Here is a 27,679-nt window from a genome sequence, read left to right on the forward strand (position 1 = left end):
ATGACCAAGCATCAATGCTTGACCTGAAGGAATCGGTGACAAAATTTGCAAAGGGAAAGTTACACAAAGTCAGATTTTGATGTGCCCGGAATTGAAACTTTAAAGAGACTTAAGTTTTAACATCACAGTTATCAAGCTTATTCGAAACGGTTTGCACGCTAAGACTTTTTCTTTTGTATTTGAGAAAGATGATCAAAGATTGTCATATTGCTTATTCTTGTGATGCAAAATAAATTTAGTCACTTCCGTTGTTTAAAAATATGTTGATTGTCTTTTAACTGATTTCATTGAAAGTTGATTTGGTGTCCCCAAAGAAAAGCAGGATCTACTGTATATTCCTTCTGGTTCTGATTTAATGCCACTATGGAGCTGGCACCAAGAGAGAATTGCAGTGCTGTTCTTCCCAAAAGTAAAAGATTAACAGAAAATGTGCTAATGTGGTTGCTCCTGACGTTTTATCTCTTGGCAGCTGTCCTGGCACGTCAAAGGTTCTAGTAAATGGTAGGACACAGCTTGAGGCAGCGGCGGGGGGGGGGGAGAGAATATTGCAGTCATTCTTTTAATAGAAAGCCTGAGGAAAGAAGCCCTAGAAACACATATAATACTCACTTACCATACCCGGCATTTGGGTAAAGGGATGGACTGGCAGCCAATGCATGCATGTTTCCTGTGCCACAGCTGGGCAATAACTTTGTCAGAAAAGAAGCTGTCTGCCAACTTCATGCATACTGAAAAGGAGTTGAAATAAACGTGCAGGAAACTGTTCTCGTACACCTATGCAAAAATCATAAATCTACTACAGACAAATTTGCCGCCCAACAGTTGTGGGGATTGAGCAGATGAGGGAGCCCAGAGCAGGCCCAAGCTGTATGTGAGTACAACCTACCAAATAATCAACATGTATGTACGCTGTTATTTGGCCCCATATCAACTGGTAATGTACTGGGCAGGTGCTGGGCACTGGACTTTATTGGTGGTGCCACCACAGCTCTGGAACACCTTCCCCAGGGAGACCTATTGCACATGCTACTAGGTGAGCTGTCAACCTTTTTTTAGGAAGGCATTTGGTGTGCCTACGCTACTTTTTTATATTTTATTAAATGTCCTCACTCCCTCTAGTGTTAGGCAGCATGCTTTCTGAATGCTCTCCTGGATGCATTTGGGATCTCTGGGTTTTCAACCCTTCTGCCCCAGGTCTACAGATCAAAGGGAGGATGGCAGGAGGTCAGCTGAGCTAATTAAGAATGATACTCTTTTGAATCCCAAGCCGGAATTAAGATCGCTGGAAGAAATATCAACAACCTCAGATATAATAATAATAATAATAATAATAATAATAATAATAATAATAATAATTTATTATTGATACCCCGCTCATCTGGCTGAGTTTCCCCAGCCACTCTGGGCGGCTCCCAATATGCAGATGACACAACCTTGATGGCAGAAAGTGAGGAGGAATTAAAGAACCTTTTAATGAGGGTGAAAGAGGAGAGCGCAAAATATGGTCTGAAGCTCAACATCAAAAAAACGAAGATCATGGCCACTGGGCCCATCACCTCCTGGCAAATAGAAGGGGAAGAAATGGAGGCAGTGAGAGATTTTACTTTCTTGGGCTCCATGATCACTGCAGATGGTGACAGCAGTCACGAAATTAAAAGACGCCTGCTCCTTGGGAGAAAAGCAATGGCAAACCTAGACAGCACCTTAAAAAGCAGAGCCATCACCTTGCCAACAAAGGTCCATGTAGTTAAAGCCATAGTTTTCCCAGTAGTGATGTATGGAAGTGAGAGCTGGACCATAAAGAAGGCTGACAGTGCAATCATATGCATGATAACTCAGAAGTAATCCCCACTGAGTTAAATCACTCCCAAGTAAGAGTGTTTAGAATTGCAGCCTAAACCGCATATTGTACACTAACCTACACAAATTCCTTTCCCTCTTCCTTTGCCTACCTATCCAACTAATGCCCAGGTCCCAAGGAAAAGCCTTACACCAGAGATGGGGAATCCTTGGTGTGGGCAGGGTTGGAAGACCTTACAGTGATGGCCAAACTTGGCCCTCCAGCTGTTTTGGGATTACAACTCCCATCATCCCTAGCTAACAGAACCAGTGGTCAGGGGTGATGGGAATTGTAGTCCCAAAACAGCTGGCAGTTTTGTGGATTCAAAAGCTTTGGCTTTCAGATCGGATGTGATCTCAGGAATCAAAGACACCCTGAAAGGTGGCAGACAAGGCTAATGGGAAGCAAGTCATTAGATTTAGAGTTTAACTCTAATTTGTTCTTCTGCTCCATTGGGAATGTTCTGTGGGTTTGTTACCATTCTTACGTAAAACCTCCCCCCCCCCTTATGATCCTTTCTAGTAAACTTGCAATCTTGTTTCACAGAAGGTTTATGGTCTACATTGATTATCACCTCATATCTATGTTTTCCAGCTGCAAAAAAAGGAAGTCCTTGGAAATAAAACCCACTGAATTAAACCGGGGTCATCCAAGGAAACTGGCGCGCGTGCATTCCCCGCCTGCTACCTTGCGGGCAACAGTTACTCGGCAGCAAACATCATTTAATAAGCCTCGGAACAAATCCGTCCCGGCGCCCTTTCCAGGGTTACTCGGCCGCGGATCAGATTCACCTCTCAAGGACTTAACTTCTCAGGAAGCACACGCAAGTCGCGCCAAGTCATTTAGAAGTAAGTCTCAAATGAATGAAGGTTCGCTTCCCACTAGAACGGCAGCCTTGCCACGCGCGCCAAGCGCACCCAGCAGCAGCTGCCCTCGCGGACAGACCTTGCGCGAGAAAAGCCTCCTTGCAGAGTTCCAAAAAGGGGGCGGGGAAAAGAACGGAGAAAGAAAGAAGGAAGGAAGGAGCGAACGAGTACCTCATTGGACAGCAGCCGCGACGGGAGCTCCGCCCCCTTTGGCTGGGGCTCGCTTCCTCATTGGCCAGCCGGACGAAGCGGACCCCCGCGAGCCCGGCAGCGAGTCAGAAATCGGTTGCCGGGCAGGGTGGGGCGTGGCCGACCAATGGGCGAGAGGAGAGGTGCAGCGGTGGCGGATGAAGGCGCTCGCGCAGGCGCGTCCGCGTTCTGTAGCAACGGCCGAGGAGGAGGAGGAGCCACTGCTCTTGTTGTCGTCGCCGAGATCCGGCGGCGGCGGCGGCCGTGGAGGAGGGCAGGTGGGTGGCGCCTCCTCCTCCTCCGCCTTTTCCCCTCCCAGCGCGCAAGCAGTTGCCCGTCGCCAGCCCCTCTGAGGGAAGCCTGGCTGGCTGGCTCGGGAGCCGGCGGCGCGGTGCCCCCAGCTGAGGGAGAGCGGCCGGGGGTGGAGGGTCCCGGTCCTGGCCTCCGCCCTCCTTCAGGAGCCCCAGCAGGTGAGCGAGGCAGCTGCGGCTGAGGGGGAAGCGGTGGCAGCAGGAGGGCACGGCGGGGGGGGGGAGGAGAGAGGGAGGGTGAAGGCCTGAGGAGGGGGCGGTGGGGAAACCCGGGGCGGCAGATATATATATATTTGGGGGGGGTATATATGTATATATTGGGGGGTTAAAAAGGAGCCAGGGGAAACGGACTTCGGAATGAGGGGGCTATTCTGGGGTGGGTTTTTCTTTTGCTGAGGTGGGGGGCGAAGCCTCCTGACTGGGGCTAACATAGAGGGCTGGATTGGGGCTGGTGGTGGGGAGGAGTGGGGGATTTGGGGTGAGTGCGTAGGATCTACGTAGGGGAATGAAAGGGTCGCGGGTTGGGTGGGGGAAGGTGGCAGCTGCACACACACAAATACACCCCCCCAATTGTGGGGCTGGGGTGTGGAGGGAAGCAGGACACATATTGAGGATGGGGGGATGTGGTAGGAAGTGGCGGAAGAAACAAGAGTTTTGGGGTGGGTGGCTGATGACTGGAGATTTGGGTTATAAATCGATAGGGCGGTTAATGTTTAGTTTTTTGGGGGGGGCTGTTAAGATGCGAAGGGAAGAGATGGGCGATGCAAGTAGAATAGAAGGAATCTGGTCGTTAGGGTGCCCAAGGGGAGGATGGGGTGCTGGCTGGGGCTCAGGGTCTGTGTACCTAGATGTGTGGGGAAATCAGGTTCGTGGTGAGATGTGAACTGAGGAGTTTTGGTGCTGGCAGAGAAGATGAGGGGCTGCAGGCTTATGCCTCCTGGCTTGTCGATGAGTCTTTCTAAATACAGCCCACTGTAGCTGCACCAGGGCATAAAAAGGAAAAGGACCTCTGACCATTAGGTCCAGTCGTAGCAGACTCTGGGGTTGCGGTACTCATCTTGCTAGGTTTGGGCTATTAGTGGTGCAGGAGATATATATGCAGTACTGTGTATAGAGAATGGGATGGCGGGAGAGCAATGGGGAGAAGGGAGGAGATGTTGCTTGTGAGACCTGTCTGGTGGGTGAACAGTACTGTTGGGGAATATCAGGAGCAAGTGGGAGGTGGAGAGGTGTTGGGAGCTGACTCACGTTAATACCTGGATAATTGGGAGGGGGAGAGGTTGCTTTTAGCAGATTCCCTGTTTGTGGTGGGGCGAGTGGCTGGTGCTCCTTAGACATGAGACTGTATGGGGGGGAAGGTGAACATTATAGATCAGTTACAGAAAGGTAGCCGTGTTGGTCTGCCATAGTCAAAACAAAAAAATTTTTTCCTTCCAGCAGCACCTTAAAGACCAACTAGGTTAGTTCTTGGTATGAGCTTTCGTGTGCATGCACACTGAAGAATCTGCATGTATCTGAAGAAGTGTGCATGCACACGAAAGCTCATATTATAGATCAGTAAGAAGTTAGGGGATGGGGGGAGGTAGGGCATTGGGTAGGGGATTCTGGTGGAAAAGAGAGAACAGCAAGAGTTGAAAAACTTGTTCAGTTAGAGTCAGGGTAATACCTGGGTATGGGGAGATTCTGTATTTGAGCTAGCTGAATAAGGGCTGAGATGAAAATTTGTGAGAAAAAGATGGGCTATCATTTTATTTACTTATAAAAGTATTTCTGTACTGCCAGTTGATACAATACTATGTGGTGGTTAATGCTGGTACTGTACATATGTTTAGAGAGATGATCTGAGGAGGGGATAATAAGTGCTTGGCTGGGGATTGAATTGATTCGGTTTTGAGCAAAGTGTTAGAGGTAAATTGATTAGAATTTATGAGTGGTGCTGAGAGTGACAGCACAATATTGCGCTGTTGAACAGGTCATAGGTTTGGGGTGGTGGTCATGGAAAATAAGATAATTGTGTATGGAGAAGGGAGGAATTTAGGAGAACCAGAGTAGGGTCTGCTGTTGTTCTGGAAGGAAGTGAGAGTCTAGATGGGTTATGTAAGAGTGCCAGTGTGGTATAGTGGCTAAAGAGCCAGAGTAGAAGCCAGATTCAAATCTCTGTCCTGCAGTGAACATCACAGGGTGATCTGGGGTCAGTCACTCTCTCTCAAACTAAAAAAAAGACTAAAAAAAGAGACACCTCTCAAGTTTGTAGTGAGGATAAAATGGGAACTAGGTATGCCACACTGAGCTCTTTGGCAGAATGGCAAAATATAAATGGTGATGAATGAATGTTCTTAAGAATTTGGGAGACAACGTTTGGAGTGGGTTGTGAGGGGCATATGTAGTGGTTGATGTTTATGGTAACTGACCTGATCTTGGGAATGAGCTGGGGATAAGGAGAAAGAAGAGATGCATGGAAGAGGAATCATTGGAATAATTTCATGTAGGACTTGAGAGGAGTTCACTCTGAGAAGTAGAAACTGGATGGTGGCAGGGGAGCTGTCTGTGAATTAAGGAGTATGTTGAAGAGGAGAATTGGGTGAGCAACTGGCACCTAGTTTTAAGAAATTAGGTCTGGCAGCTGCCTGCCTTGGATCAGGCTGGTTGAGTGTAGTCATTGAGCAAATCTAATAGGCATCGGGATGTGGGGTTGGTCACTGTGGCCAAAAGCAGTATTGATTGGTTGATTTTTTAAATATTTTTTTGTCTGAACTGGTGGGGAATGATAGCTAGTGTGGTTGGTAGGACAAAAGAAACCAATTTGGTTTATGCTCTGGAAGGAAAGTGGATGTGGGTACAGGTAGTATGAGTGAAAGATTTTTAGGCACTAGTAAGAACAGGATATGGTTGATAGTGTGGAGGGAAATGAGTCTGAATTATCAAGTAAGCTTCATACAAAGGTGATCAGTTAGAAGCTGCACAGAGTGTGGGAGCTAATTGGAAGCTAAATACTGGTAAGGGACTGGTTGGGAATGATGAAATGCACAACTTGAAACAGTCAGAGTTGGGGCATTTAGGAATCCCTAATATTTTTTCAGTTCTCACGAGAATCAGGAAAAGGAGCATTTACTGGAGCAGAATCTTAGAGCTGAAGGGAGGGACATACAGAAGCTGAGTGTAGACTAGAAGGAAGAATTGGTTATTGGGTCCAATTAATGCCTATGTCTGAGGAGGACGTGTAAGGATTGTGCTGCGCAGAAGAAAACACTATGTGAAATTGCAATTGTTGTGGTAGGAGCTGGATATAGTCAGAAGGATTAAGTTTGGGTGGAACTTGTTCAAAACAGAGTGTTCTTCTTCCCCCACCCCACCTTTGGAGGGCTAGAGATATAGAACTCATTCAGCCTGAGGCTGAATATTGACTCCATGTGAGGCAGCCTGGGAAGGGAGCTATCATTTGGACTGCTCTTAAGTTAAGGGAGAGGCTTGGATATGAGGGGGCTGACTATGAATGTCACTTAGTATGAGGAGGCATCCAGTGTGAAGGGGGAGAAATGTGTGATTGGATGCAAGAAAGAGCAGGCTAGCTCAGGATTAGACATGTCCAAAGTGTAAGATTGATAGAGGATTTGAGAGTCTCCAAGGACTGCTTGGAATAAGAAGTATTCTTTTGGAAGGTGACAACAGAAGTACCATTTTATAGTAATAATAGGTCATATGGACCATATAGCTCAAGGCAGGGTTGGGGAGTTGACTATCTGTGTAGGGATTCCTCTTTGCCAAAAACAGTTTTTGAGTAATTTAAAATGATTTTCTAACATTGCTGAGTTGTTAAGCTGGGTATAACTAGGTGCTAGGATGGCACTGAGCCCTTATAGTGCTGGGTGAAATGTTTAGAGAGAAACTTCCTGTTAACACAGTTGTGAGTATTACAGTACTCCCACTCAGGAACTGGGGAGGCGTGAAAGAGTGCAATGAATTTGGGGCGGGGGCTGTTATTTGGCTACATAGCTGAGGTATAGTGTTGCTCTCTGGAGAAGCTGCTTGGCAGCTTGGAGCAGAATTGGGATGAGGTTGTCTTTTTTGTTATAAATAGCCGCTGAAGGGAGAAAGAAGCAGACTGAAGGGAGAACTTCACTATCCAGCAAACACAAATGTTATTGCAAGCTCCTGTCTTGCTACTGTGGGAGGTTCAGGCAGCAGCTTCCAGGAAGTTCTGTCTGGTTTCTTTTTTGTGCACACTATGTGGAGGCTGCCTCCCTTGTGTCTTATTCTTATAGGAAATGAAATGCAAAGGGAGAAGAATCTCTCACTGCTCTAGTACCTTATTTCAGAATTTATGAACATGTAACTGCATTAATGCTTGCTTTAAAAGAATACTCTAATTGCAGCTAACACTAAAGTGCTTTATATCTGTGTCATGTGTCTTGAGACTTCCTGAATTTCCTGTAAAGAGCTAGGCTTTGATCTGATCTTAATCATTTATGTCTCTCACCAGCTTTGCTAGTAGTAGACATGATCAGTCATTTCTATTCACAAGAGTCATGACATTTATAGGTCTGGCTTTTGACATTAACATAACTCGGTAAAATAAGCTTCAAAATATAGAGGATAGCTCAGCAAAGCAAATACAGTGGTACCTCGGGGTACATACGCTTCAGGTTACAGATGCTTCAGGTTACAGACTCTGCTAACCCAGAAATAGTACCTTAGGTTAAGAACTTTGCTTCAGGATGAGAACAGAAATTGTGCGGCGGCGGCAGCAGGAGGCCCCATTAGCTAAAGTGTTGCCTCAGGTTAAGAACAGTTTCAGGTTAAGAACGGACCTCCAGAATGAATTAAGTTCTTAACCCGAGGTACCACTGTACAGTCAGCTTTGCCCATTCAGCTCTTATAACATGGTGTACAGTATTTTGGGGTCAGCTCTTCATGCCTTTTGTGAGGATCCATGTGCAGGAAGCCATGGTCACCTTTTACCTATCTGGTGCCAAGTACTTCAGTGTGGCACAGAGGGATTTTCTTGAGTGCTAGCTGTTATAAATTCAATACCATTTTAGGATTTCTGGAAATTGTGGTGTGGGGCTTGGCAGCAAATGATTCTGCAGTTTCCTCATTCGGTGGTTTCCTCATGTGAAGTCATCCGTGTTTCTTTTCTGTGTCTCTGTCTGCCTGTCTTTATAATTTTTCTAGACCGAAGTATAGTCTTGGTACAATTTTCATTTGGTCTGTCATTTCCACTCTCCTATGGAAAGAGAGAATCCAAGAGTCCACAGTTTAGGACTGACTACATATTTTATTTATAAAAGTATTTGAATAACAATCTCAAAAAATATCAGGGTGGTGTCTTATAGTAGTGAGCAGCCTTTTGAGTATTGTTGGCTGGATAATAAGCAAAATAGCAAGAGGAGTTGAGATGGAGTGGAGTGGGGGAGCTGGACATTATGGAAGACCCAAAGTCTGCATCAGCAGCCTGTCCATTTTTCTGTCTTCTCTGCCCCCCCACTCCTGTATTTTGCTTGACATCCAGCCTGTAAGAGAGTTTTGGAGAACTTGAAAATGGTGATAGTTTAATTGGTCCTAATAAAGGTATTACCCTACTGTGGCTTTTGATGATTTTTCTAAGGGACCAGCACAATTTCCTATGCTTTTTGAATGGGTGAATAGAAAACTACTAGTAAAATTTAATTGTCTGTTGAAGCTTTCAGTTTTTAGAGGCAGAATACTAATGGAAGTTTGTAGATTTCTCCTGGGGCCAACAGCCTTTGTTTCCTGGCATTCACCTGAGTGGTACAAGTGTGCACACAGCTACCATAGTGAAACACAGTACAGAGCTACTGAGGGTGCATGTGCAGCCAGTAGCCTTTTAAGACTTGAAGAAAGTAGTGAGCAACTTGTACAACTGCCATAGTCTTGTGTTGTGTAAACCTAATGCAGTACTATAGCAGCTGTGCACATCTTTGATGCCGCTACAGTTCCTTGGCTCAGAAAGATACATGGAATCACCCTTGTTGATGGGGATACATTTCACTTGATAGCTTTTGTGGGGAAGAAGATGCAGAACAAGGGAGGCGCAATGGTGCAGCAGCCTCTGAGCAATTATATGCAAGTCTTACAAAAATCCATAAAGCAGTAAATTATAATTGGGATGTTGCAGCTAATTATTTGTTACATAATACCATAACCAAATGATTCTCTAATTTTTTCTTGAAGTTGGATCACTTGACTGAAAAAGGATTACTTCAGCTGTTATCAAAGTTGTGCTTAACCTCTGCTTTGAATGAGCCCTCTTCACACCATATCTGGAACATTCTGGCCTGAATTCACTTTTTCATTTTCAAGGGTAAGATTTTCTATATTTTAAAAATATTTTTATATTTAAAAAGCACCTAGTTACTTGGGATTGTCTGACATCACAAGGGATCCATCTTTGCAAACTAAAGAATAGTTCAGATGTTGCAATAAACGGAAGTTGAAATTTAACCAGCTACTCTTTCACTAGGAGAGTAACTTATCTTCTCCTGCTAATGGCCCCAGAACAATACTCTCCCCCTACACTTTTTAATTCCTGCAAACACCAGTGTGAGTCAAGAGAAGGTGGGGAGTGGCTGAAAGCTATCCCTGAAACTAGCAGCATAAAAGAATTCCTCCAGTGTGACTATAAACCAAGAGGTAAGAGAGCAAGGGTTAATAACCAGCTTTCCCCAATTTGTAGCATTACCTGAATAGTTTTTACTTGTTTACCATTACGATTGCTAGGTTTTATGGCACAATAAAGATACAGAAGCTCTACTTCAGACATTTTCAAATCTCTTCATTCTCGTTAGCCTTTTTTAAAAAAAAATAGCACTAGCAGCGCTGTTTATTCCATTGTAGTGTTGCCTAAAAGCTTGGGAACATTTTAGACAAATTAAAAATAAACAACAACTGTGTACCAACTGGTTAAATATATTTTGGTTGATTTGAGGAACAATTCCATACTTCAGTTATGCTGGCTGTGAGATGACACATTTTGGCAAAAGCCCTGCTACAGTAGCAGGACATGAAATATACCACTGCCGTGACAGATAATATCAACAGAATGTTCTGCCAGTAAATATATGGTAGTGGGATGGGCAAAACCAAGTGGAGCAGTGAGCAGAGGCAATGCTGGGGGAGTAGTCTGTATTTATGCTGTATCCTGTACTCAGACCACGACTGTGCCCTTGTAATAATAATTTATTATTTATACTCCACCCATCTGGCTGGGTTTCCCCAGCCACTCTGGGCGGCTTCCAACAAAATGTTAAACTACAATGGTCTGTTAAACATGAAAAACTTCCCTAAACAGGACTGCCTTCAGATGTCTTCTAAAAGTCTGGCTGTTCTTCTGTTTGACATCTGGTGGGAGGGTATTCCACAGGGCGGGCGCCACTACCGAGAAGGCCCTATGATGGTTCCCTGTAACTTGGCTTCTCACAGTGAGGGAACCGCCAGAAGGCCCTTGGCGCTGGACCTCAGTGTCCGGGCAGAACGATGGGGGTGGAGACGCTCCTTCAGGTATACTGGACTGAGGCTGTTTAGGGCTTTAAAGGTCAGCACCAACACTTTGAATTGTGCTCAGAAACGTACCGGGAGCCAGTGTAGATCTTTCAAGACCGGTGTTATGTGGTCTCGGCGACACAGTCTGCGGGCATATAGGGTCTCAGTCTGCGTACCAGATGGAGCTGGTAAACAGCTGCCCTGGACACAGAATTGACCTGTGCCTCCATGGACAGCTGTGAGACCAAAATGACTCCCAGGCTGTGTACCTGTGTATCTTCAGGGCCACAGTTACCCCATTCAGGACCAGGGAGTTCTCCACACCTGCCCGCCTCCTTTCCCCAAAAAACGGTACTTCTGTCTTGTCAGGATTCAACCTGTCTGTTAGCTGCCATCCATCCTCCAGCTGCCTCCAGGCACTCACACAGGACCTTCACCACCTTCACTGGTTCTGATTTGAAAGAGATGATCTCTCCCTGCGGCTGCATGGGGGAGAGGACAGAACCCTGAGGCACCCCACAAGTGAGAGCCCAGGTGTCTGAACACTCATCCCCCAACACCACTTTCTGAACATGGCCCAGGAGGAAGGAGCGGAACCTCTGTATAACTGCCCCCAGCTCCCAGCCCCTCTAGACGGTCCAGAAGGATGTTATGGTCAATGGTATCAAAAGCCGCTGAGAGATCCAGCAGAACTAGGAAACAGCTCTCACCTTTGTCCCTAGCCTGCCGGAGATCATCGACCAGTGTGACCAAGGCAGTTTCAGTCCCGTGATGAGGCCTGAATCCTGACTGGAAGGGATCCAAATGCTCCGCTTCTTCCAGGCATGCCTGGAGTTGTTCAGCAACCACTCGCTCAATCACCTTGCCCAAGAATGGAAGATTTGAGACTGGGCGATAGTTGACCATATTGGCCAGGTCTAAAGATGTTTTTTTAAGAAGTGGTTTAATGACTGCCTCTTTCAGCAGGTCTGGGAAGGTTCCCTCACAGAGAGAAGCATTCACCACCCCGCAAAGCCCATTGCCCAGCCCTTCCCAGCTAGCTTTTATAAGCCAGGATGGGCAAGGATCAAGGAGACAGGTGGTTGGTTGACCATTTGGCTTTACACCACCACCATAACCAGAGCAACTGGTCTCCTCCTCTACTAGTGGGGGACAAAGATAGCCATCAATATTCAGTCCACTTACGTTGCTGCAACTGAGCATAGAATATGGTGTAACTTGGTGCCCAACTGCAGCACACTAGTATGGGGAGCCCACAACTTGGATATTAGAACGCGGGGCCTATATCTCTCCAGCCCCATGTTGTGCACACTATGGAGGGGGCACTTTAAATAAAATGGGAGCACTTCACAAAAAGCAGCCTGCCTGCAGAACACTCAGTGGAGCTTGAGCACGTTGCAGTAATATTTCTGTCTAGAACCCCTACAGGTACCTTGCCATGGGACTTCACCTGCAAACACTGCAGCGGCAATTGTCATTCCACTCCAACTGGGAATACCAGGATAGAGTACACAACACAGGTAAGCAAAGGAAAGGGGGAATCATGTTACATTGTCTTAACTGCTTAAACTGTCACCTATGCCCACACACTTTGCAATATCGGAATACTATGTCTTATCTAAGCTGTATTTTTCTAATGTGTCCCTCACAACAGTGGGAAGCCATTTCCCCTATAGACAAGGGCGGTACTCATTGCCACACACAAGTTATCTATTGACAAAGGCAAGGCACTGCACTTTAGCTATTACTATTGTTGGTCAAATACTCATGAGCACTCCTGTCTTGCAGGATCACAGCTCAGCTGCATGGAGTAAATCAAGCTGTCACTATAGACACTGAGTTTCACCGCAATTCTAAATGGGTGTGTATATTCACAAGTACTGCACACACATTCAAGAACTATGTGCTCCAATTGCTGACTTTTCCTTATTGCTCTCTGTGTCTTCTCTTACTTTCCACAGGACAGTCTCCCACGTACAGGATCTATCCCACTCCCTGCTGTTTGCAGGCCATTAGAGACGTCCATCTCATGAGCAACAGCAATGACCAGACTCCTGGTGTTTCCTCTGTAAGGTTGTTACAATCTACTTGCCCCAGAGAGGCTCCTGCATCACTGTAAGCTGACATACAGCTATGCAACAAGTGAAGAAGCTTCTACTTTGGAGCTGGTGCCATAAGCAACAGCGTACTTCCTACCCTAACTGTCTGTTGAGCCAATTTCCAAGACCCAGGAGCCCTACTGGATTGACACCCCTACACTTGATTTTTTCTTGTTCAGGATCTCGTCTATTCTGGATGCTATTCAATAAAAGTTATGACTTTGTGATGAGTGGCCTTTTTTTGTTGCTAGTGAGTAGGAGATAGGGATCACTTTGCCTTTCGTAGTATGACTGTGCTTCAGCTGACCTCAGAACATGACTCATGGGATGAGCATTTGATGGGCTTTCAGGGGCAGTGGTCCTCTATCCACTGCTTGCTGACTCTAGTCTGGACTACAAGAGGCACACAAGTGGAATGACTGCTGCTGTCAGAGTATATGAGGCAGTCTCCTGTTATAGCTGAGTGGTTAGGACAGTGTTCTGTGTTGCTTGCAGTGTGGGTGCAAGTTTTTGGAGCTCCTCTCTTGCCCTTGACATGACTGGCTTTGGGAGGCACCCCCCCTTCTCCCCAGTGTGTCTTGAACATCTGCCACCTGCTTCCCAACTTCATGCCACTTGCAGTGAACCACTGAAAGTTGCTGCCTTCTGTGTCTATGGCTGTACTTGTGTGTCCAGTGTCCGCTTTTTGATGGCTAGGCAAAGGGTGTTTTCTTCCATGGGTGTGTCTCTGTTGTCTTCAGTTCAGAGTTCCCTATTCCCGAACTATGTACCTTCTTTTCCTCTGTGCATATGTATTGTGCCAGTATCTGTGGACATCCTTGGAACTGGCACTATTTATATACTGCCCAATAGTGGGTTCTCCAAGTGACTTAAAATACATACAAAACAAGATAATTAAAACTATTGCAGCAGGAAATAAAATAATCATGACAAAACTCAGTGCAGCACCAAAGTTACATATATTGTAACACTCCACAAATACCCCAAAGATCTTTATTAAGACTCAATAGCCTGGGAAAAATCAGGGTCATTGGTAACTTTGCGACTGGGTGTGCTATGGAATCATTTTGTGTGTTGTGAAGTAGGGGTGCATTTCAGGGCATTTCCTTGCTATTGTGAGCTCATTGGCTATTGCAGAGTGTGGACAACATGTGAGTATCATCTCTGGCACAATTCCCGATTGGGTGAGCCTCTATTTGTTGTCCATAGAGCTAACCATATGCTGTCATCTACCACACTGCTAAAGTCTTTTCCAAATCATTTTTTAAACTCATCAGAGGTCCAGTTGTGATATTCACCAGCTCACCACCATTCCCTTTCCATTTGAGCCAATAGTTAAAATTATTCTTCACCACTTGCAAGGGGCTGAGTGGCCTGGGCATGTATGTGAGGCCCATTCAAAAGGTGGAAAACCTGATAGAAGATGCAACCATCCTCTTCCAAAACTTCTAGGACTCACCCATAGTTGTTCCAGAGACACTGGTTTGTTTTTCAAAGTCTCATTTGGAAATAGCCTTCGGTCTCTCAGTAGGATCCAAGAAGTGTCGGGTCTGACCCTTGATGGCATAAAAGTACTGTAATAGTAATAGTAGACCTACAGAATTGTTGTGGATAAGTGATCTAAAGTAGTAAATGGGAACCTGTGGCCCTCTAGAGGTTGGCTCCATTTCCACTCTTAGCCTCAGCAAGTATGACCAGTAGTCAGGCATGACAGGAGTTGTGTCCCTCCAGATGTTACTGGACAACAGCACCCAGATCTAAGTCATGTGACCTGAATAATGTAGTTCTGTTTCTGTGCCATCAATGAGGTGGATAAAGTAGGCTCGCGTAGTGTTATAAGCTGAGAGAGAGATACACACAAAAATGGTGTTCACACTCCTTAGAGTGTGGTGCTATTTCTTTGTCAAATTGATTATTTGGATTTTAAATGTGGGGAAAGTATAATTAAAATGAATAATAAATAAAAATCTGAAATAAGACATTGGGTAGTTCTGTCCGACTGTTACAAACAATTGCTTGTAAATACTTTGGGAATTTAAAAAAAAAATTGAAATGTCTATTCATACTAACAAAGAATACTTATAACTAACCTGGTAGCTGCTGGTATTGATCTCCTGGTTTGCCAAAGCTGTATAGTTTAGTAGAGTTGCATACATATTATTTAGAGTAACAAGCTTACTTATCCAGAGTTACTGGCTGCTTTTTGGGGTGAATTTAAACAGTCAGGGGAAGTTTGTAATGTCTTGTAGTAACAAGAGAAAGCAAGGAATCTGAGTCTCCCATTGTGCTGAGCATGGCAGGCTTTTCATTTCAGTTTGTATCCAAAGTTCAGAAACAGCAATTTGCTTTTCCAGCCAAGAATTGGCTTTGAACAGAGCCACAGGCAAGTGAAGCTGATTCTCTCCAGTCCCTCTTCCTTTATTGAAGTCTTGCAAGATGTTGGTTTTAGAAGTGGTTGCTTACTTTCCTTAACTAATCAGCTGAGAGCTGAATGACCAAAGTAAACACCTGTGATCAGCTACAACTGTGCCTGGAAAAATAGAACAAGGAAGCAGTTTAGGAGCAGTGGTTCTTGGTGAAGTGCTTCATGAAAATAAGAGAGAATGAGGCCCTTAAAAAAAGGGTAATGAAGCGCTTTTGCTTTAAGTGCTTTCTTCTGCATGAAGAGTCGCCTTTGTCCTTGCTTCATGTGTTGGGAGAGGCAGCTGTTTCTCTGCAACAGTTGGTGCCTGTGTCAGGTGTCTGTCTCCCTTGAAGATGGTGGCTCAGGAATTGCATTGCTGCCACTTCAGAGGGAGGGGCTTAAGATTAACACTTCCAGTGGTTTAGAATGTTTCCAGTCCTGACAACATTCACTGGCTCTCTTGAGCTCCTGTGCACAGGTGGAGCTTTAGCCGTCAAAGGATGGACTTCGAATACCAGGCTGCCTTGAACGTCGCATCAGTTGCAAGTACTTCAGCTTGCCAGTCAGAATGTTTCCTTTTCTTCCAGGGGTGGTTCTGACACCCCGCTGAGCCAATTTTGGAGGCCATGTGGGGAGGGAGGGAACCCCATTGTGCAAGTGGAAGCTCTCATACAGGTTTTGCACTGAAAGGACTTGTTAGGGGGATCCTACCCGAAGTCTTTCACTTAACAACCTTTCCATTTGTTAATAAGTGCTGTGCTCACATGAAAAGATCTGCATTAACCAATTCACACAGTTGTGGTTACCATGCATGCTCCCTAAATCTCTTGTGTCTGTACCAGACCAGTGTGTATCTATTACACTTGCTGCCCCCCAATCTACATGTCCTGTGGTCTCCAAGGTGCTTCTGGTTTCTTTCTTGTGCCCTCTGTGAAAAGGGACAATTATGTAGTCAAGATGGTCAGGATTCATGGTATCGGGATGAATTTTGTGAGGTTTTAAGTGGTCTTTATGTGGCACTTTTGTGGAAAGATAGGGGAGCATCTCAGTAGATCAGTGCTGCATCTGAGCATCCTCAGATCTTGTTGAAGCTGCAGTGTTAGGGGAGGGTGGGTCCGCTTATTTTCCAAGCTGGACAAAACAGTAATTCAACATTTGTAATCTTAATAAGTTGTGCAAATATCCATGTACTTACTTACCTTTGCATATTTCTGCATTAGTTGGGAAGGGCACAGATCTGTGCAGAGGAGAGCAGCAGAACATAATATTGTATGTATTTCAGGGAGGGAGAAGGGGTCCACTCGGTCATAGGAAAATCTTCATATGGTCGTCTTTAGTTTGGAAAATTTGCCTGGCCTGAACTGCAATGTGGAGCTGGCAACCACTACTGTCAGCTGAGCAGCTGTTGGCTGAACCCAGTACTGAGACGAAAGGGAAGTCGGGAGGCCCTCTGCAGTGTGCAGGGTCTACAACATACTCACGTTCCAGCCTTAATCTGCCTTTCAATCTCAAATTTATGCATCCCCAACACCACCCCTTTCTGTGTGTGTGTTGAAGCAATTGAAGGATCTCCAAACGGTCCCCTACCAAAAGCAGATTTAAAGGTAAAGGTAAAGGTACCCCTGCCCGTACGGCAGACTCTAGGGTTGTGCGCCCATCTCACTCAAGAGGCCGGGGGCCAGCGCTGTCCGGAGACACTTCCAGGTCACGTGGCCAGCGTGACATCGCTGCTCTGGCGAGCCAGAGCCGCACACGGAAACGCCGTTTACCTTCCTGCTAGTAAGCAGTCCCTATTTATCTACTTGCACCCGGGAGTGCTTTCAAACTGCTAGGTTGGCAGGCGCTGGGACCGAACAACGGGAGCGCACCCCGCCGCAGGGATTCGAACCGCCGACCTTTCGATCGGCAAGCCCTAGGCGCTGAGGCTTTTACCCACAGCGCCACCCGCGTCCCTTGCAGATTTGCAAAGCCCAGATTTCACCAGTATCTATCTGCAGCAAATGCCCAGTTAACTTGTTTTGGTGTTTCTGGATTCTCTCTTCTCTCCAGTATCAAACAAGGGACTGACATGATCCTTTTTCTTGAGTCCATGCCCCAAATTGTGGGAGGCTTGAGCACCACTCAGACCTTATTATTTCTAAAGCAGTTTTAAGCACTATCCAGAAAAGGGGATGCATTAATAAGATTCCCAATTCCTCATTTACATATTGACACATCAAATGATATTTCATACCAGTTGATGAGATTATCCATGAAACTTCATGCCACAGTAAACTTAGCCTTCAGTGTGCTCTCTCACTAAGGACAAGTGCTTCTGTGTGAGAAACCTACAGGCAGATGGTTTGGGATAGTAAGTGTTGTGAAACCCACATTGGTATGGATTTAGTGGTGGAGAAACAACTCAGCTAGTGCAGTGGAGGTTTCCTGGTGCCTCCCTCACATTACAGCCCCTTCACCCCTTGAAAAGCCACTCTTGAGGGGGCTGTGGCAGGATGGGGAAATTAGGAGAATTTAGTGGGGCTGCCTAATTGAAGTGCCTTTCTGCTTATGCAAAACATTTCTGGATTCAAACCATTATCTTCAGCTGCAGAAAGCAACATTTTTGTGGCACTTTGAAGACTATATGATGCAGTGTGGCGTAAGCTTTTATGGACTAAAGTTCTGGAGTCTCAACAAATATTTATTTAACATACCACAACACACTTTGTTGTTTTGATGCAACATAGCTACCTTTCTCAAATTTGCCTTAGGTACTTCAAAACCACATCCAAGTATGCCAATGTGTGATCACGACATAAAATGATCTGCATGTGATTTCTTTCACAAAAGTGTTTTCTATGTAGAAAAACCTTAATTGCTGCTCCCTTTTGGTATGGCACTTAAACTGAGAGTGTCCTAAGGAAGTTGGTTTGAGGAATCATGCTTTAGGTTTTTATCGTTATGAAGTACAAATTCTGTGTTAGGTTTTGAGATGCCCTCTTTACCCAGCTACATGCCCACAACCTCCCAATTCTTCCAAGATTGGAAGGGATCCTGATTAGAGTACTTTTTAAAGTGTCTTGCCTATGCTATTTTTTTCTCATTTTCATTTTAAAAAGCTCTTGTGCCAGATCTCCACATTACTACTGAAACTTGGCAATGTAAGGGTTCTGTGGGAACAGCTGTCAAAGGAGAAACGCTGAAGAATTTAGTTGCAAGGGTGGCTGGTGTGCACACCCCTTGCTGGACTTTGATCTACGATTGCTGTAAGAACTGCTGTTTCCTGCCTGACTTCATTTGGGAAGATTTGGCAAGATCATTCCTCTCTCCCTCCCACCCCACCCAGCTCTCCTCGTTCTGAAGGACTTTCTTCTTACGAGCCAAGAGTTCTGCTTAAAAAGTCTCTCCCAAGCACCTCATTGTCTGGAATTTTGAGCAAAAGCACTTCTGCTTTGAAATACATTACGTTGTTTATAGCCATGGGGAAGCTGTTGAGTTTCTAACAGGAGCGGAGTAGCAAGTCTCCAACAGCTTCTCTGAGAGCTTTTTTCTGTGTTTGCCAAGACTAAAAGTCTATCATCCAAGTTGGGAGGGAAGAGGAGAGAGTATGGTCAAAATTTAAAAAAATTATTGGGAGAACCCAGCTTTCCTTCAGCGCTCAAACCAGCTTTTAGATCAAGCAGCCTAAAGTGAATACTGAAATCTCAATGTTTAAACCATTTTTTTTGGGGGGGGGTATTGAGAAAGAATCTTTAGTCTCTGAATGTTGCCACTGAAAACTCAACATTATGCTAAATTAAGGAAATCAAAATTCTCTGACCTGTTACAATCATGAAGATTAAGCAAATGAGTGTTTTTCTTATTTACCTAATTTAATATGTAGTATTTACTCTGCTGGTTTGGGGGAGGACTAAGCAGCAACATGGCCTCTGAAGCCCCTCACTCTGATATCCGAATCATTAACTTGGGCTTCTAGAATTGCACTAGACATTGCCCACATGCTTCCAAACATATATCGGCAACTGTAAGGGCTAGAAAACTTGTGTTTACAAAAATTAAAGCTGGGATTCTTGGGAAGTTGAGGTCAGCAGCTTTTCTTCATGCTTGTGGCAAGCTCTAGCTATCCTTGCATTTCTGCCTCCTGTCCAGTCGTTGGCCAGTTTAGAGCAGATTCCTTTCCACCTCCAAATACGGCAATTTGTTAGCTCTAGGAAGGCAGTGATGGCCAAACTTGGCCCTCCAGCTGTTTTGGAGCTACTATTCCCATCATTCCTGACGACTGGTCCTGTTAGCTAGGGATGATGGGAGTTGTAGTCCCAAAACAGCTGGAGGGCCAAGTTTGGCCATCACTACTATGAAGAGATCTGCCACAGCACCCTTGTTGAACACAAGTCTGGCTTATGTCTGGAAACTCTGCTATAACACCTGGACTTTCATGGTAAAAAAGGATATATAACACACAAAACCTAGGAGTGTTGTTACAGCCATATACTTGACTGTGTTATACCGCTCCACAGTTTTATCATTGGTTTATGCTCTGTTTCAGGTTCATGTTGGGAAGAGGTCTGAAACGCAAGCTGAGTGATTATGAAGAGAACATGGCAGGTGTGTCAAGTGCCTTCGATTCCAGCCGAAACCTGCCATATCCACTCAAGAGGCAGCTGGTTCTCAATGTGTGCCTCACCAAACTACAGACCTACAAGATGCTGGCAGAGCCAAACCTGCACCGCTCTGTCCTTATTGCCAACACAGTCAGGCAAATCCAGGAGGAGATGAGGCAAGAAAACAGCCAGCAGTTCATTCATATGTGCAGTGGCTTCAGCACCAGCCCTTCCAGTTACCCGGGCTTGGATTTGTTTGGAATGCCACCACACATTTTCCCAGGTGTTCATCAGCAGGAGTCCAACGGTCATGAGCCACGGCCTGTGGAAGGCCCAATTGAAAACAACTTGCTGGTGGTTTCAGATAATGACATGTCATCTGCCATTTCATCTATTCTGAAAGACTTGGACTTCATGGAGGACGTGAGCCCACCTTCGTACCTGGCTGGATCTGGAGATGATCAGTTTAAGACTTCTGAAACTTCAGGCTTTCGGTTGGAAGATGACAGACAAGACTTGAAGGGAGTGGAATGTGCATTTGGTTCCTTTGAAATTTCAAGCTCAACTAGCTACTTGAAAGACTTGGCTATCGATGACATTTTTGAAGATATTGACACTTCGATGTACGATTCAGACTTTGACTGCCCCTCACTAACTCCTCCAAGAGCATCGCCTGTGGCATCCACAGAAGAGATATTGAAAACCTTCTCTTCTTGCAATTCCTCCTCAGCAAGCAACATCCCAATATGTAGAAGTGATCTCAGTGATTTGGACCATATCATGGAGATTCTTGTAGGGTCTTGATACTTTTTTAAAATCCAAAGATACTTTTTCCTGTGCTACCACCCTATGCTGGTTTGAAGAAAAAGCCACACAGAGAGAGGGATTGAACTGCAAAGTGTTACGTTGGAATGGTAGTTAGACATTATCCTTAAGTGGTTCTCAAAACCTCTCCAAAACTTATATATAAACCAAAAAAAGTGGCAAGCTGTTATATAAAATGGAGTATTTATTAAACCAATTGTGCAATTTTTGTATCCTAGGGTAAATGCAAGGAATATGTCTCTTGCACCTTTCCCTAGTCCCACAAATCTCACTTTTTTAAATGTGCAATTTTTAATCTGTCCGAAAAATTTGCATAACAGTAATTTCCATAAGGGGAAAACATCTTCTAAAGTCTAATGATTCTATTTTTAATATAAAATGAGACGCTTTGTTGACATTCACTGGAGTTGCATACCTGGATTTGCAACCTCAGTAAATATAAATATATTTTTAAAGTATTTAAAGGACTACAGGCCTCTTCCCTTTTGTTGAAGGAGCTTCAAGATGCCTGGCAGCAAAATGCCTTGCATTTTGTAAAGCATTTGAAACTATTTATTTTTGTAAAATTTTATAGTCTTTTTACATTTTACTACATTGCTCCATCATAGTTTAGAGATAACAAAAGAGGCACGGCAAAGCACTGATCTGGTTGGACGGAGCTGGCACTACCTCTCTAAGCAGCAATGCTGTAACTCTTTCCAGTGCTTTGTCTAAAACTGCAGATTTTTTCTTTTCTTGGATGGTGTTTGTGGCGGTATAAACAAGAAACTTCTCAGTGTCATGGCTGGCTTCGGAAATTTTATGGTATTTAATTATACACATTTACAAATGTAATTTATATGTAGATTATCCAATTTTAAACTTTGTCAGTATTATGTGCTTCAATTTGGAAGTAATATGGGTTTTTTAAAATTTAGCATTTACTGTACAGGTAGAACTATTTTAACTCTTTGGAGAATATTGTATCTCTGCAACACGATTTCTAGATTTTATGTGCAATATACATCACTTAAGCAGAACATTTTTGCACACCTTGTATTCTTAAAGAAGTGCATCAAATCCAAATAGCAGGCACCAGTTCAAGATGCTAGAGGTGTCTGAAGTGTACTGTGTGCACTCTTATCTCCTGGCAACTTTGTCCTGTAGGAGTAGGGTGGGACATGTCTAAGAGCACAGCTGTGGCCTAGCAAGATTCCTTTTTGTGGGAGGAGAGGTGTTGCTTTGTTCAAAATGCTAATCATAGATTGTATGCCTTTCATGATGGTTTTTACTTTTTTTTTTTTTTTTGCATGAAAAATGCTAATAGTCTGCACTGTGCAAATCTTAGGATCACCCTATCAGAAGTTTAGGAATTTGCACAGCAGTGATCCCTACAAATTGCAGAAGCATATTTTGTCATATTGTAACATAGGCCTGCCATCAGCATCCAGTATGCATGAATGTGTCAGGACGCATGCACCCCAGCAATGCCCATCAGGACTAAAGCCTCTTCCAGCTTTTCTTTGGTGCCACTGAGCAGGCCTTTCCTGCAGTAGTGTTGTTGATTGATTATGGAAATTCATCAGATATCTGTACCCACCTCAGTTTCTGCCCACTCCACCCATTCATCATACCTATCTAAGAACAGATGGCGTCAAAGTATCAAAAGCCAAAACCGGCCATCCTGTTTGTCATAGCTTCCAGACACATTTCTAAAGGCAGAGCAGATTGTATTAGAATTGGAAGACATGCCCCCCCCCACAATAACTCTCAAATGTAATAGATAATTCCTATTACATTTTTGGGAAACGGAGGCTGGCAGCCCTCTAGCACTGGTTGGAGCTAAGCTGCCACTTGGTTCCAGTAGGAGGTGCCCAACACCACAGGGAAAAGCAGGCCAAAGCAGCACCAGCCAACATCAGTTCCTTGCCCTGTTGTTCTAACCACACTTGACTTGCTGGAATCATTGCTTCTCCCCTTCCCACCCAACTCCCATTGATGTTTTCCTAACCCCAGTATTGATATGACAATGGAAGAAGGTTTGTTCTGAGAGCATACTGGCTCAACAATGATGCATTTGGGAGATGAAAGGCTCCAGACTGGGGCAAGAACGTGGTTGTTAGTTATGGAACAACCAGCATCACGATATGTCCCTAGCATAAATGCATGAGGTAGTTCCACAGGTGATGTGGAGAAAATTATCCAGATGTGACTCTATCAGTAACATTGCTATTGTCAGCCTTGTTTTCTATTTATTTTAACTCTTTCATTTTATTGTTCATGAGGAATCCATCAAGCTTCAGATTTTTTAATAATGGAAACAGAACCTTGTTTAATCTGAAAATAATTTAAATACTCTATCTTGGGTTCCAAATATTGGGCTATTTATTTAGTCCTGACTCTACTAATAATGGAACCAGATCCTGCAACTAATGCAGAATGAATCCTGTTTTGTTGCCCTAGTGCACAGCTTGGCAAGCAAAGTGTGTTTACATGCACAACCCATGCAAATAGATCTATACCACAGCAGCAGAACCTTCGGCAAAATGCTGTCCATCTTTGATGTAAAGGGATTTGGGTATAAAGAATGTACACAGATTGTGCAGAAATGCTTCTTTGTATGTATAAATATGAATCTTGAAAATGGTAAGGGCCTTCTGCACTGTGATGAAGCAGAATTATGGTTAAAAGAATATTTTTTAAAATTTCTGTGATAATAAATATTTCATTCTAAGTTCTCATCTACGGAAGTAATTCTTGGTTAATTTGAATATTTGTGTGTACTTACAACTGTACTACTGTTTGCCCTTAGTTTTCTACTGATACATAATGCCGGTAGGGCAAATGACCTGACTTGGTCATCAGAGGTCCCATTCGTAACCAAGAGATACTGACTTGCACTGTGAGCAGCACATTTTGTGGGTCTAACTACATGTTACAGATGTGTGAAGAAAGCGCTGTTTCATAAAGAAACATGGCACTGAGGAGAGGACCACTACCTTTTATCTGCTCCAGTTACCTCCAGCCACTTTTCCAGAGAAGGTTTTAGAGGTGCATTAAACACATCACAAACTTCACAGAGAAAGCAGTTAGCTGGGCAGCAGTTTGGAGCACAGAAATGCCAGGTGGGTAGATAAGTATTGACTCTGCTGGTTCTCTGTGGGGCCCAGAGGGCTAAGTGGCTGTGTTGGCATGGAATGTTTATGAACATTCCATATGCTTGGCCCACAACCTGTCAGGATGTTTATAGTTCTTTGAGACACGGGTTAGTTGTCTGGCTGGGATTAGAACCTCACATTGGCCCTTAAAACAGAGTGTTTTTGTGTGGCTGAGGAAAGGAGGCAGGGAAACTCTGAACCCAGAAGTGAGGTGGTTGGAGGAAAGGTACAGAATAAGCAATGAACAGGAAAGAATTGCAAGGGAGGAAAAGATGTGCAGAAGCTTGCCTGAAAACCTGATTGCAGTCCAGGCTTAAGGTAGTTCTTATTTGTCTTTGATGTACAATCATTCATTTTCAGTATTTTTAAATGCCCCTTCATCTATGAAATATCAGGGAAATATACAAGAAAGATTAGGTAGTTGTGCGTATATGTGTGTCCTAAATTGATGAAAGACTGATAAAACTAAAAAGAAAAAAAGACTAAATGATAACTGACTTTAAAATACATTAGCAAATATTTATGAGCAGGTGTTCAACTGATTGTAGCAATGGTGCCAGCTGTACTTTTATGGGTTGATCTCAAGACAGGGAGAGCTGCAGTTCACCAGGTAATTTGTCTGAAGCTGGGCTTCCAGTGACAATGCTCATTCCAAGACCTCGTCACCAAGCTAAATTTATAGTCTTTCAAGGGGAGTGCAACCCATCTTGTACACCCAATTGCTGGACATGAGAACCAACTCCATGTTGTCAGATGCTTCAGCTTACTAGCTTACATCCAGCCCACTTTGCAAAACCAGGCACTGGTCTGAACAGCCTCGTGCTGCCATGTTACTACAAACACTTTGATAGCCTCACCCAGCAGCTTCTTATAAAATATTTTAACTCGGATGGACTAAGGTAATGGGTGGTATACAAATACAATTCATCATGTGGACAGGATGGGACCCTGTAGCATTCAGAAGCATGGGCAGAAACCCTCCAATGCTTTCTCAAAGTGACCCTGTATATTGGGGGAGGGAAGGGAAAGGTATTTGTAAGTCCACTAATGGCCATGTCTAAAGAGAAAAGTATGCAGAGCTGTAAATGTGCATTTTACACACACACCCCTTTTTTTTTACATTAGGCTGGTTCTTTCACACTGACACTTCCCTCCCTATCCTCTATCCAGGCAAGGAAGAAGCATTGTCAGAGTTCAAGGATACATCCCAGCCAAGCAAAACAACTCAAGGGTGGTGTAAAACCATGTAAGAGGGAAAAAGCGTTGCATTTGTGAAAAAGCTTAGGGGGAAAGCGTTGCATTTGTGATAAATGTCTATGCCTGGATGAGGCTTCAATCCCATGCAGCTGGCCTCAGCAGGATACTTCCCATCCAACTGCTATAGAACCAACTCCTAACTCCTAGAATCTGAGGGAGACTACTGGGTCATAAACGCCTACTCAACAAAGACAATTGGAATGGGGCCGTTTATTGCATAATAGAGTCGGTCAGTCAGTTCCAGGTTCACATAGCAGGTGATGGGAAAGGCTCTGGGGTCTCTTGAGAGCTGCTAACCAACTTGTATAGACAGGGAAAGCTAGTTAGGTTTGTCTAACCTGGCATAAGGCAGTTTCTGAAGTACTCTAAAATTCCACCCAAACATCTGAGTGAATAGCTTGTAGGGCAGCGTTAGAAAAAAACATTTAACAGCAAAACCTCTATATTGTGAATAGTTTATTAAAGGCAGAGTTACAAAACGTATCAGTGCAGATTTGTTCTTTATCAACTGGCCTGTAAGAGGCGTAATTTTCCCAACTTTGAGCTTTGTCATGTTACGGGCCCTCATGCCATGCTAACTGGGTGCACATGTTCTGCTCCACTCATTGCTAAGCAGCTTTAAGCAAAGGCAACTGAACACTGAATTTGACCTATTGCTATTAAAGTAATAAGGACACATACACAAAAAAGTTTCTCCTAAACTGACAATAGTGCCTACTGAGTTTTATTCCAGAACTGAGAACACAACCCATAAAATTTTCTATAAGCTACACTTACATGTAGATTATGCTTTGTTCATACCGGCATTGACTGCAGTGCTGGGATAGAGCCTTACCCGTCATCACTTGCCCTGACCCTTAAAGAGAAAATTCAGGACCAGCACCCATAATTAATGTCAGTGGATATGACAATAAGGCCTTCTAACATTTCATGGTTGTAAAACAGTTTCAGAATTTAAAATACGCTCAGTATAAAATAGAAGGAAGTAAACTTTCTCTTTCCGTGACAGAATGTTAAAAGTGTTTCATAATTGCATGGGACAGAAGCAAGGTGAGCAATTGCTCTCGCTCTCTCTGCTCCCCACCCTGCCTTTTAGTCAGAGAGAGACTCTCAAGTGCAATGCTTCCCAAAGTGGCAGTGCTGGAAGAATTTACTCTTGACCTAATGTGGGACTGATGCTGCTAGGATGTAAATTATAAAGCATGGCGTGACACAGTGTAGCTAAGTGAGGGGAATGTTACAAGTAATATTCAAGGAGTGTGGTGGAGTCTCCTTCTTTGGAGGTCTTTAAGCAGAGGCTTGACAACCATATGTCAGGAGTGCTCTGATGGTGTTTCCTGCTTGGCAGGGGGTTGGACTCGATGGCCCTTGTGGTCTCTTCCAACTCTATGATTCTATGATTCTATGATTCTATGATTCTATGATTCAATATCAAGGTGGGGACATAAAATATCTAATTTAGGTTAAAACAGGGCTGTTTCTTGAAGTTTGAGAAGTACTTCCTAGTTCCTGGACTCCTTTGTTCTAGTGCAGCACTGTTCAAACCATTGGGGGTTTCTCAGAGAGGTACAGTGGTACCTCGGGTTACAGACTCTTCAGGTTACAAACTCCGCTAACCTGGAAGAAGTACCTCAGGTTGAGAACTTTACCTCAGGATGAGAATGCAAATCGTGCGCTGGCAGCGTGGTGGCCCCATTAGCTAAAGTGGTACCTCAGGTTAAGAACAATTTCAGGTTAAGAGTGGACCTCCGAAACAAATTAAGTTCTTAACCCAAGGTACCAGTGTATACCAAACCAGAAGACAAACTTTTCCCTTTGACATTAAAGCCACACTACTTCTGCAATGTGCAAGTGAAGGAGACTTTGAGGGTTGTATGCAATCATGCTGTTGATGTGCACACAAAACGATTTCCGCTCCCATAGCAGGGTCCTATCTCTTATCTTCTTCTTAACATCTGCTCTGGAGAGGTGCCCCCCAGAGCAAATTTTGGGGGTGTATAGGGAATACAGGTGGGAGCATAGGAAGGTGATGGAAGTTCCACCTGTGTAATAATTGAATTCCACACCAAATATGCTCTAAGTTGTTCAGCTCAAAAAAGGGCAACTATGCAACTCACATGGAGTGAGTGCAGTCTCTGAAACACTCCCAACTAGACTGTGTTGGGAGTGACTAATCAAAGCCTGAAAGTAACTGCTTTAGTGTATGCTCCTTTTAAGATACATTGCAGAATTCTAGCAGAGGCCATAACATTTAAGGAGTTGAAAGGCCCTTAAAGGTTATTGGTGCAGTGCTATTATTAGAGGCCCATTCAACAAATATATTCAGGACTCCCATTTTCGTTCATTCGTATCATGCAGAAGTATCCTGTCTTGGCATAGACGTTCAAGGATGTATTTATCTCTAATCCTAAAGGAGAAGGGTCAAGAGGGAAGGACAGTTGTTCAACAGTCTTCTGATGAGTTGCACAACAGGATGGTTCATATGCAAACCAAGCAATATAGAGAAGTGTGGCTGATACTCAAGTTTGCCCATCTCCCCCAAAAGGCAATTCATAAACCAGTTATACTAGTGGAGGCACAGGACTGCAAGTAGGGATAAATAAGAGAGAAGTTAGGACAACCTGTACAGTCTTGGGTTAACCACAGAAATAGTGAGCTGGAGAAACAAAGG

At 44.2% G+C, this 27,679-nt stretch overlaps 1 protein-coding gene across 5 annotated transcripts; it reads left to right on the forward strand.

The window, feature by feature from the left end:
• The first annotated feature begins 3,075 nt into the window (after positions 1-3,075).
• Positions 3,076-23,327, forward strand: LOC128424092 (SERTA domain-containing protein 2-like). Of its 5 annotated transcripts, XR_008332945.1 has the most exons (5): positions 3,077-3,365; positions 9,399-9,528; positions 12,124-12,226; positions 12,495-12,567; positions 12,668-13,029. XR_008332945.1 is itself a non-coding variant. In XM_053409956.1 (3 exons), the coding sequence occupies exon 3, from the start codon at positions 19,739-19,741 to the stop codon at positions 20,591-20,593; it is 855 nt and encodes a 284-aa protein (XP_053265931.1). In that variant the 5' UTR covers positions 3,076-3,365; positions 9,399-9,528; positions 19,735-19,738; the 3' UTR covers positions 20,594-23,327. The 5 variants fall into 5 exon arrangements, 1 of the variants encoding a protein (XP_053265931.1); XR_008332953.1 differs by lacking the exon at positions 12,495-12,567 and having other exon boundaries at positions 3,078-3,365; positions 12,108-12,226; XR_008332950.1 differs by lacking the exon at positions 12,495-12,567 and having other exon boundaries at positions 3,080-3,365; positions 12,135-12,226.
• The last annotated feature ends 4,352 nt before the right edge of the window (positions 23,328-27,679 follow it).

The sequence above is a fragment of the Podarcis raffonei genome, chromosome 1 (assembly GCF_027172205.1).
Source record: "Podarcis raffonei isolate rPodRaf1 chromosome 1, rPodRaf1.pri, whole genome shotgun sequence".
Classification (NCBI taxonomy): Eukaryota; Metazoa; Chordata; class Lepidosauria; order Squamata; family Lacertidae; genus Podarcis; species Podarcis raffonei.